Source organism: Ammospiza nelsoni, chromosome Z (genome assembly GCF_027579445.1).
Source record: "Ammospiza nelsoni isolate bAmmNel1 chromosome Z, bAmmNel1.pri, whole genome shotgun sequence".
Classification (NCBI taxonomy): Eukaryota; Metazoa; Chordata; class Aves; order Passeriformes; family Passerellidae; genus Ammospiza; species Ammospiza nelsoni.
Genome location: NC_080669.1, coordinates 41,956,423 through 41,968,786, shown reverse-complemented (window position 1 = coordinate 41,968,786; position 12,364 = coordinate 41,956,423). Strand labels below are relative to the sequence as shown.

Sequence of the window (12,364 nt, the reverse complement as noted above, 5' to 3'; positions counted from 1 at the left end):
TACAGCGAGTGAAACACCCAGTCCAAGGTGCAGCTAATATACAAGGATAGGTCTGCTGCACCAGCCACACCCCTGCATTTCATTTTCCTAAGTAAAAAAATTCACTTTCAGACATGGGCTCCCTTTAAAAAATGTATTGGTTTTCCATAAATTTCTTAGGCCATGGAGGAGGGAAATACTTCAGATAGGTCTCTTCCACTTTTTGTTCTTCTATGATCACATTGTAAAAAGCACTCTATTGGCAAGAACAATATTTTGAAGGCATAACGTAGTTGAACTGTAGAATACTGTCCAGACAAGCCTCAAACAAATTACCGCAATTTTAGTATTGGTGTGTTGCTAATACGAATTGTAAATGTTCTTTAAAAATACATGCACACAATTCCTCCTTCTCAGTAGTAAAAATTTATTATAATATTAAAAATCCCAACTTTTAATATTGTGTAAATGGAATCCATCATGATACTACTCTTCCTTTATTATAAGGAAGACACCCTGTGACTACATAGTAATACTCAGTCACCAATTCCTCTGTTATTCAATTTCACTGCTGCGTGTGATTAAAAAAAAAGAATGAGCAATGATTCCATAAATAGCAGCATGTTATGAAGGCAGATCTCAATGTATATGTTGGTACCAGATGGCAATAACCAATTGACAGCCAAAATAGTCTGATTTTATCCTTATTTATTCATTCTTGTGTATTTATACTTGAAATGGAATCAATATGAACAACTAGTTAAATAAGTATATTGTCTTCTTTTTATGACATCGGTATTGAAAAGCAAAGTTCTAAAGCCTGAAGACAATCAAAAAATCACAATTGTTTCTTTACTATCTTACTTCTCTTTGCTGTTTAATTTTTATAAATGCTATTTTTCAATGTTCCTCACATTCCTGAAAATAACTGCATTTTCCAAATATTTTCTTCATTGTAAAAAGTGAGAATAGGGGAAGATAAAGCAGTAATCTAGGTGTCTAACCTTTAGTTATGGATGGGAAGCTGGAAGGAGTCAGGGGACCAAGGATTCTATTCCCAGTTTCTCCATGTTGCTATGAGAACTCAGAACTTCATTGTCTTCATCTGCAAAAGGTCGTAAATTATATTTATGCACATTTTAATGGACCTTCTGTGTAACAAACAATTTTAAGAAATATTATAAGCAATAAATTACATTTTCTTTGCTTTTCCTTTACATGTCATTTTCATTTAATGTGCTTAGTTCAGCTGAGATTGTAAAAATTTCTGAAGAATTCCTGGACCAGTCACATATGAAACAATGAACTATCCTGGTTTCCAAGTTTACTCAAGACATTCAGGTGTGATTACTGACTAGACAATTCCATAGTTTGAGAAAATAGGAAAATAGACCAAGATTTATCAAGATTTTAAAGTTTGCTTTTATGCCACTGTAGTTTCAAGGAAATTTTTTTAAAATAACATTGCTCTTTGTCACATTTACAAAGTGGCTTCTTCAAGAACTAAAAAATCCTTATCTGGATGCCCATCTGTATAAAATGACCATATACAGATTTTATCTTGTATCCTATGCACAAAACCAATGAGATTTAAAAAGCATCATGTTGAAAATCATTACAGCAGTTTGCCCTTTTACATCTTCAAGAGACATAAAATCAAGAAAAATAGGAACAGAGTGTCAGACTCGCAGTGGTTTCAATAACCTGTTTTAAAGATCATGTCTTTACACTAAAATATTCTGCAAGTGGTATAGATTTATTGGATGAATTAAGTTGACACTGATGTGAAGTTGGTTTACAATTCATATTTCTATGAAAAAGTTAGTAGGAGGCTAAATAATATTCAGAAACCAACCCACAAACACTGAAATAATTATTATGAAGAAAACTCATCAACACACTGTTGAATAGCTCACAGGACCTTTAGAACACTCACTCTTCTGATACCACATCTCAAGGATACGGTAAAATTGAAAAGGTATACACAGCAATGACAGCAACTGATTACTTCCATGAAAGAAATAATTGAATTCACAACTTCTCTTTATTCTGGGAAATAGACAACCAACATGGCAAAGGTCTACATAGGCCATATAGAAAAATAGCAAAGAGCAAAGGCTCGTTTTGTCTTACAATGTAAATATTATCAAATGAAACTAGCAGGTGCCAGGTTTGAAAACCAGAAAGGAGATTTATTTACCAATTCTCTACCACTGGATGCTGTGGATGGTAATAATCTTTTTACATACTTCCATGAATTCTTGAAAGGATTGGTGTATTTCATCAAAAGAAATACACTGAAAGCTATTAAATAGGAAAAAAAAGAAATCACAGCTGTGTGAGGAATACCCTAGCTCACAGATAAGTGGATACTAAAAGAGTATTCAGACCTGGCTTTGTGCTCTTTTGGAATGCTACTGTCAAGTGCTTCAAGAGACTAGGTGATACTGGGATTGATGGCCATCATAATAGCATAGATGGATCTTAAGTTTGATGCAGCATTATTTATCTTATTTTTCTTACTATTTTGAGCCAGTGAAGTCATCTGAGGTGCAGCTTACAGAGAGCAGTCTACATAAGTTAAGTCTTTGTGAGAACCTCTGGCCATTCTATTCAAAGGAAACACTCCTAACATAACAAACATTCATGCTTCAATAAAAAATATTAATTTACTTTAAAATTAATTTGGGCTACTAAAGTTCTCCACTACCACCAACTATGAACCACACACACTGTGGCAGCTATGGATGCCCTACAAATGCTAGCTTTTAGTATTTTTCTGACCTACCCCCATGAGACATATTACTTTCTCTTCACTCACCAGGAGAATTTTTGCTTCCCTTTTCACATTAAGCCCTTTGCCATGTTACACAGTGAAATCAGCACAGGTTTGAATGACTTGGCAGACACACTTGGTTTGAATAGGTACTTATATGACCCCTAAAACTTGTCAAATATAATTGCTTTTAGGGTGGGAGAATCCCTATGAGAAAATGGCAGCACACGCATGAGAGTTTGAACAATAAAGCAAAATTAATGTAATTTTCTACTCATAGCAAAGTAAGACTATTGTGCAGAACATGTCCATTCAGGTAAATAAAAGGATGTCATTCAGAATATTTAAAGTCATTAGTAAAGCTAGAATTTTGCATGTAATATGGTGCTTGAAAATTGTATACAATATCAGAGGGTGTCCAAAAGCAAGGCATTTCACAAGCTCTGAAATGTTGAACATGTTTTCTTAAAAGGCTGATTTATACATCTATGTTTATATGTTTCATTAAATGTCTTTTTAATTTCAAGTCGAGATGCAGGCAATTTTGCTTTTTCATTGTGCCTGTGAATATAATATACTTTTTTACAGTTCTTTTTGTGCTACTGGTACCACTATTCATTTGGTAGAGTGCAAAAGGTACATAGCAAATTGTCAATGGGTATTTAGGTTCACTTGAAAAAAAGCCTTATCTCTGACTAAAATTCATACTATTGGAAAAAAGTATTGAGAATAGGAATTTTATTCACAAAAATTACTAAAATTTGGTTTTACATAATTAATGTTGCAAGCCCATTACATAGCAGTCTCAAGTGTTTCTCCAGTAGGATTTGGAATGTGAACATATGTCTGAGAATAAAAATCCATGAAAACTGTAATCAAACTAATCAAACTTCTCATGTTGTAAAGTTTATGTCTGCCAAATTATAAAATATTTATGAAAATCATAAAATATTGCCATATTAATTCAGAAATTTTCTTGGAAATAATTCAAGCAAGTTACTTGAGTCCTGAGTTCCTAAATTCGGCCTTTCTAACTTTTCTCTTTATTAGAATTATAGCATAAATCTTTCCATTACATTAGCACACAGAAAAATGTCATGCAAGAATTTTTTTCTCCATCAAGAACAACTTCAATACTAGAACCTAGTCTTGAGCTTTCCCAACAATGTAGACAATTCACTCTACAGTAAGCATAAATTAGAAAAAAAGAAAAAACAATCATTGCAAGAGAAAAATCAAAAAAAGCAAGTCCCAAGGTTCAACCAGTGAAATGGAAATAAAATGAGTTGCTGGTACATATGGGTAAAATGTCCATGAAAGAACTGCCATTCTCTGCCATCTCCCTGTGTTGGAAAAGACACCTGCAGCATTCAACTGTAAAATGAAGTCAGACTTAAAAATCCTTAGTACTGTAAACTCTACAAGGGCATGCAGACACCCTTAGCACCAGGTGTCTTTAAAATCAATTACAAAACATCTTCCATGAGAAGCAGGAAAATCATAGCAGGTAGCTCTTTCTGAATTTAAACAAACCTTATTTCATTCCAAAATTGACAGTTTCCATCTTTCCCAGCTCTAAGATAAGATGGAGATTTCTGATCCATAAAGATGCAATTCCCCAATGAAATTCTTTTAATTAGTGCAAAACGAAAGGTTCCTATGGAAGGCACAAGCCTTTCTTGCCTCCAGTTTCCCAGAACTTCAGCTAAATAGCTATCGGGCTACTTTTCAGAACAATTTAAACAGCAGCTGACAGAGGCAGTAAGATGTGGTCCTGTTCTTCAACTCAACATCTGAACTGCAGAACTGTGTACAGCAAAAGTGGAAGGGAAGTAGAAAATTCAACAGGGTGAAAGCAAAGGTTGAAGCTTAATTTTTATGAAACTCAGTCTACAAACACGGCTAAATACAGATATGTAAGCTTTTATCCCCTTTGTCATAGCTATTTAAAAGGCAACTCTTATTCATAAGCTCTTCTGAAATCCTCCCTTCTAGTTTCTAAAAAAACCCAAACCAACAAACTCCACAAAAAATCCAACACATACGAAGACAACAATTCTAAAATCACCATCTTCCATAAGGTAAGATGGGCACCCTTTCTCTATATGCAAAATCACAAAACATATAAAAAACTTATCTCCATGAGCAGGCAGCTGTGAACTCAGCAGATCTGCAGAAAATAACCCAAAGGTTTTATCAGATCAAATGCTGAAACTAAGCCAATAAATACTGAATACACTGTATAAAAAGGGAAGGTTTATGCAATATGTAAATTATCCCCATTCAAAGTACTGATAAAGCTTCTTTTAATCTTGTATGATGTTTTAGCACTGTCCTTCCAGACAGAGCACTTATAAGCTAAAAAAAACATACAGAGCTAGAAAGCGTGACCAGTGGAAAAAAATGGGTAGTTGTTATGGCTAGATGGAAGATTAGTGAGTGACCTTATTACAGTTACCAGATAATGTGGAAATACATACAAGGTTGTAAAACAGAGAACAATAAATTGTTCAACAGATCTTTGAGCTTTAAGACAAAGCATGGCAGTCCTTAAGAGCAATCAGTGTGACTTAGACTGGTGTATAGGAATCCATTTGTAGCCTTACCATTTCACTCCAGTTATTTAGGCAACATAACCAAACCATTAAGAATGGATGAAGTATGGGTTATCCTGCCCTATATAATGAGGAACAATAAGGAGGCCTTCCTTCCAAATCCTGTCAAATCATGTGAAATGTAAAATCAGAGAAGAACAGAAGAGATTAAAAATTTCATTCTACCATACACCAAAAGAAAGATATATATGTATGTATGTATGTATGTATGTATGTATGTATGTATTCTCCCATGGTGTAACAGATACACATATTTTTAACTACTGCCAACACAAAGCAGTACAGCAACTTGATTTATTACATGCAGATTCTTCTGCATTGTTGCTAAACAGTACACTGGTCCAAAGTTACTAAAATACTTAAAAAACTATACATTATGTAAACAAAACATAAATAAGACAGCATAGTTCTTTGTACATATTATTTAGTACAGGTTTTTAGGAGTTCAGGAATATGTACAATTCTATACTGTAGACTGCATTTTTACAATGCATATTTTTTTTTTAAAGAAACAAGCCAAAAATAAATTTGACAAATAAAAAGGAGATACGTACTGTCATAAACACACTGGCAAACAGTCCATAGTGTAAGATGGAACATGTGCAAATTGTGAGATTTCTTCAAACTGTTACATGAATTAATTGGTCATCTCTGAGCCTTTTACTAGAGAACTTTCTGAAAACTTCTGACAAACTAAAATTTTTCTTTCTCCATATCCCCACAGGTAAACAGGTAAGAACTGTAACCTTATTAATATTGAGTAAACCAATTGCTTAAAACATTATAAGAAATTTTTCAATAGTTAACAAGTTCCAAAGTTTGAAGAATGCCCCAGAATTTCAAAGTGGCTCATTTGCAGTAAATTCAGGGTGCAGCTTTGTCAGGTTTATCAAGGCAAGATGACTGAGATGCAGGGAAGACTGCAGTAGCATTTCTGCTTGTGGAACTAACAACAGGAAGCAGTGATGAACACAGGGAAGGAACTTTTGGTGCTGAAGTATTTAGAGCATTCAGTATGGCTCCCTCTGGACTGACCAACAGTTTTTTGATAGAACCATCTAGCTGAAACACTGATGTGTTGCTTGGTAAATGAGAGTTTGGAGGATGAACAGCAGAAACAGAACATGCAGCTACATTAATGGGAGACTTTGTCACTGAAGATACAGGCAGAGTTACTGTAGACAGTGGAGTACATGAGCTAGCTGGAGTACCAAATATCTGAGGTGTTGCATGTACAATGGGTAAAGCATCTGCAGCTCCAAAAGAGTTCACAATTTTTGTAGAGCTTTTCAAAGGATGTTTTGGTATTTGCGAACTTAATGAATTACTTGGTGCTAGGATGCTTTTTGAGGTTATTGGATTAACAGTTGGTACATCTTGAGGCTCTTGACCATGGTTAATTGTTAAAGGAGTCTGCTTTGTATTATAGGAGAGAAGAAGAACATGGCTGCCAGCTCCAAGGCCTTGTAGTGGAACAACAAAGCGAGTACCATTAATCATTATCTGAGTTCCAGGTGCCAAAGGCATACAAGTGTTAATGACTATTTTCTGTTGAGTGGAAGGTTCATTCAACGGAATTCCTCCTGTTTTGCTTGTTACAGGGGGCAAAGCTTCAGACATCTGAACAGTAGAAGCACAAGCATAATCATGACTTTGTTTCTCTGTACTGGGAGGCACCTGCTGGCATTGCAGGGTGGAAAGACTGGGAAAACTAATTACTTCACCTGTATTTGGCGATGGAGGGGGCAACATACTCTGAGGTTTGTGAATACCTGCATGACTTGACACAGCAGCTGAAATTCCTGATGACTGAAACTGAACCAGTGTGGGCAACTGTCTTTTTGGTACTGGAAGAGGAGCTGGAACTGCTGCCAATTGAGGAACTGTATGTAACACCTTGTGGGGGGTGGCTGCAGGTCCAGGCAAGCTAATGACTGGAAATTGCAGAGCAGATGCTAAGTTTTGTGGAGATACTGTTGGCTGTGTTGTAATCAGCACAGACGAAGCAAGATGTCCTGTCTTCACAGTTGATATACCCACAGTATTTCCAATATTGGATGTACAAAGTCGATTACCCAGAACTGGCCTTATTCTTGAGGGATCATTGCCACCAATCAAGACAGTAGGCTGTGCCCCAGAGGAAGTTCCACTTGATGTAACTGAAACAGATTCTACTTGTGCATTTGCTGTTGTCATTGTAAAGGCATTTTCAGCTTTTGTTGCAACACATATAGATTCACCAGCTGACACAGCAAAACTTGGAACAGGAACCACAGTACTACTTGTCAAGGATAGGGCTGAGGCTGTCCTCTTCTTGTCTTCTCCTTTAGAAATGCCAGAGTGAAATATATTAGCTGGTACAGCCTCCTGTGCACTGCCTTTAGTATTTACAATGGTCTGACCTATATTTAGTCCAATTTTCACATCTTTTACTTGAGCAATAGTTGGTGATGAGTTTATTCTTATTGGTGCTCCTACTGTAGATGGGATCAAAACCAACTGTGGGTGCTCTGTGGTATTAACAAAGCTTTTGGTCAGGGAAGAAGGAAGTTTCTGTTTCAATGAGTCTGCAACTAGACTGGTGGTTGATGGGCCACTGGCAATTTGCGTGTTAATGAAAACCAGCTTCTGAGCATTAACAGCAGTGGATGCTGGACAGGGCATAATATTGACCCCTGATGCCCCAGATGGAGATAAAATTGGTGGATTTGTGATTAATGTAAATTTCTGGACTGGAGTACCACTGATTAACTCTCCATTTGTTGCAGAATTTGACTCAGATTGTGTAACAGATCTTGTTTTCACTTTAGTATCCCCTTGATGCTGCACAGAAGAATTTGGAGTTTTTACAATATTACTTTGTCCAGTGCTAGTCACACTAACAAGGCTGTTTGGAACTGCTGACACCAAATTGCTAGCTAATGGAATGGAGGATAAAGAAGAAGACACATGGCAGGAGTCCTCTCTTACCTGACATAAAGAGTCCCAAACAGCTGGGTGCTGTAGTGTGAATTTGTTATTTTTCTCCATTGCCTGGGTAAAATCAGCAGGGGAAGCTGGAATGTTAACAAAAGAAGTTGTTGAGGGGGCAAATCCAGAAGGAGATGATTGTCCAATATGTGGGAGACCAGATGTGCCTGTTGCTACAAATGGAAGACTAGAGCATGATACTGCTGTGGTTTTTGGCACGAGAAAGGCCTGAAGTTGAGACGCATAAGTGAAAACTGAACTAGGACATAAACTACTAGGTGACATCTGGTCTGGGTTTGTTCGCACTTTAACAATTCCAGTGTTTCCACCTCGTGTTGTGACCAGGATAGATTGTGATTCTCTTACACACACTGTCTTTAGCTCTTGCTTAGTTTCAAGGGAGTCAGTTTGCTGCTGTGATGCTATGCTGTGAGAGGCAGAATCAGTGTTTGTAGATGCACTTAATGCTGTTGCTGGTGTTAAGGTTTGGCTAGCTGTGAAAAGAGTAGGTGAAGCCAAAGACATAGGCAATGTAGCAGCCAAAATTGTAGTCTTGAATTTGCCACTGTCACTTTGGCTTACCTTAATTATTGATAAGTTATCTGCTGAAGTTACACTAGACAATGGTTGTGTAGTGTTCATGGGACCAGCCACTTGTGATGAGTGGGTAGTATTCTTGCTAGGAACTGTAGTGAGTGACTGAGTGGTATTTGCAGGGCTTGTTACCAGAACAGGTGTTAAAGAAACACTGACGTTTGGCATTTCTGGTGAGGATGTACAGTGCATCTCAAATGACTTTTTTTGTAGTGACTGAATATCCTTGGACACAATTTTTTCTTCCTTCTGCTGCAGAAGAAAATTCTTAGGTAAAATAAGAACTTGTTGCATAACTTTTTCTCCATTTTTAGGGTCAATCATAGCTTGCATTTGAATTTTCACTGAGTTGTTGGGAACGTCTATTGGTACGCAGTGGCCATTTGGCATTTTGTATACCATTTGCAAAGGAGTCTTTGAACTGGCCTGGCAGGGCAATGCTGGTTTGATCAGTGATGATTCCAAAGCTGGTAAAAGTGATTTCTCAGAAGTAGATACGTTCATGCTTGCAGGAGGCAACAGTTGATTTGTTAAGGTCACTTTGTTCCCAGTATTCTTGGCAAGCAAAGCCTGGATGGGTTTGGTCCCTTTCAGAAAGTTTGATACCGATGTTTCCTTTCCTGTCAAGGAAAGCAGCTCCAGAGTTGACCCTTCAAGTTGTTTCACCTCAGTCAAGCAACTATCCAACTGCAGGCTACTTTCTGAACTCTGGACCACAGCCTCATTAGTGCTCAGTTTAGCTTTCTTCCTTGGTGAAAGCTCAGTAGTGCTTTGATCCAGACAACTATTTTGCTTGAACTGTCGTTTAATGCATTTAGGCAGTGTCTTCTGTATCTCTTTAGAAGCTGATTCTTTTTTCAGAATTCTGTTTTTTCCTGCAGATAAATTCATCTCTAATAGTTTCATTTCATCTGCAAGGATATTAAAACAGAAACTGTGTTTTACATGCTTGCAACTGATACCCCTATAAAACAGTTTTACAGTGTCTTGCTAAAGGCAATACACTAGTTTGCAAGAGTAAAGTTATGCGGAAAGAAATGTCTAATTTTTTTAAGGTGTCTGTTCAAGGATCTTTGCTATACAAAAAGGGGGTAATAAGGAAAGGAGGAAGTAATAAACAAGAACATACATGGACTGAAACCTGACCAGCAATGGGAGACAGTTAGGAAAACCAAACCTTGTCTGTTAGGTTAATTGACAACGGTATGTGAAAGCATGAAAATATATATTCCAGCAAGGTTATCTTGAGGGGGAAAAAGGGAAAAGCCAGGAAAAAAATATACAGAGACATAGATCCGATCAAACAAAAAGGGAGACAATGTCAAGAAACAACTTCACCAATCACCCCATTTAATGGGCTATCAGGAAACTGCAGAGGCCTCTTGCAGGAAGATAATTTTCTGAACCTAATATGATTATAAACCCGGGGAGATCTTTGAGACAGAGGCAGGAGGGGTAAGGGAATTGGTACAGCTATACAACCCATGAAGAAATGTAGAGCGATAAGGGGAGATGCAAGGACAGCTGCAAGAGGTTACAGCTTGTGGGCCTAGTGACAGCTGCTGGGGCGTGAGTGTCTGTATCCTCCCCAAATCCAGTGAGTGTGTATTCACTGATAAACTTCAAGCTAGACTAGCTGGTGAGCAGGAGGTCCTGGGGATCTGGGCTGGCCTAACAGGTGGACTTGTGAGTGGGGGATGCCTGTGCGATGATGTGAATGCCATGTTTCATAGTGAGCACCAAGCTGGACTAGCCAGTGAGCAGGAGATGCATGAAGCGGTAAGAGGGCTGAAGATGCATGCAGGAGGGCCAGGTGGACAGAAGGGCCATGCATTGAGGTTTTGACTGCATGGGGCTGCAGGGGGTCCTCTCCAAGGAGAGAGGCCAGAAATTGCCTTGTGCGAGACACAGCTGACTCCAAAACAAATCCACTACAGGACATGGCTGAGTCTGTCCACCAAGCTGATGATGTCTCATGGATAATTCTTTGTAGAAGCATGTGATAGAATGGACCGAGGAAAAAGTGTAGAAACACAATTCTGTAGACAACAAGGTCAACAAAGAAGGAGGGGTAATAGGTGCTCCAGGCACTGGAATGGAATGGATTCCCCTGCAACCCAGTAAGACCCCTGATCAAGCAGGTTTACCTGCTCCTATGGAGGACCCTGCTGGAACAGGTATGTACATTGAAGATACTTGAGAACCCCACTCTACTGCAGGTGAGGAGAATGCCTTGAAGGAAGTTGCAGCCCATGAAGAGCCCACTCTGAAGCAGGTTCCTGACAGGAACTGTGGCATATGGGAGATCCACACAGTCTTATGCTGAAAAACTCTAGCCTATGGAGAGGACCCACAATGGTGCAGTTTGTGAAGCACTGAATTCCATAGCGAGGACCTCACACTGGAACAGGGATGAGGAAGGAGCAGAAGGGACTAACTGTTATGAAACGACCTCAATCCCCAGATTCAATCCTTCCTATGATATTTGAGAAGGGAGAAGGTGGAAGAATTGGGAATGAAGATAAGCCTTGGAAGAAGGCGGATATGTGAAAGGGAGGGGTTTAGGTTTTGTATTTGTTTCTCACCATTCTACTCTATTCTTAATTGACAACAAATTCAATTTAATTTTCCTGAAGTGAGTCTATTTTGACTGTGACAGTAACCAGTGAATGATCTCCCTTGTCTGTATCTTGACCATTAAGCTTTTCCACATTGTTTTCTCTCCCTAGCCTCTTAAGGGAGGGAGGGGTGACAGTGGTAGGACAGGCATCTGGCAGCTGGCCAAGGTCAACCCACCATAAAATTTCACACAGATCTACTATGTTATCATAGAGATAGTTAAGCACAAAAAATGGCAAACACTCCAATAAAGCAGAATTTTCATCTTGGTCATGTTTGCCTTCTGTCTACATCTGACAGATATGGACCACAAGCCATTTTCACATTATCAGTGGTAGAGTTAAGGTAAAAAGTACGACTCAAACTCACATGGAAAAATTAGGTTCCCAAACGAACTCAATTCAGCTCCTGAATCAAGTTCAAGCTACTGAATTCCAGTAAATGCTTACCATTGTCTGAGTGATCTTTTTTGGGAACTTCTATATGTTCTGCAGACTCTGATGATTTACCGCACACTACTGCAAAAGATTCTTTGCCAGAATCAACTTCACTTTCATCATTACTCCACAATTCTCTGGTAAATTTATCATGGTCTGGATGTCTTTTAAAGTCATCATAGTCCTTCTTCAATCTAGACCTTAAAAATAACAAAACTAACTTTACTAAAAAAACATACTTTTAAACATTAATTTTATTTCTATTTGCTGCCAAACAAAAGGTTGGTATAGATTTAATTGCCTGTGCCCTTCAAATAATTACACTGTAGCCCTGTCTGCAAGTCTCTGAAACCAGAAAATGTGAAATGAGAGCA

At 38.1% G+C, this 12,364-nt stretch overlaps 1 protein-coding gene across 1 annotated transcript in view; it reads right to left on the bottom strand.

The window, feature by feature from the left end:
* Positions 1–2,004: 2,004 nt before the first annotated feature.
* KIAA2026 (KIAA2026 ortholog) overlaps positions 2,005–12,364 on the bottom strand; it is a 49,339-nt gene continuing 38,979 nt past the window's right edge. The window contains exons 7-8 of the mRNA XM_059492836.1: positions 12,003–12,190; positions 2,005–9,845 (exon numbers count right to left, since the gene is read on the bottom strand). Of these exons, the coding sequence (XP_059348819.1) occupies positions 6,235–9,845; positions 12,003–12,190 (3,799 nt within the window). The 3' untranslated portion in view covers positions 2,005–6,234. The remainder of the gene's footprint in view (positions 9,846–12,002; positions 12,191–12,364) is intronic.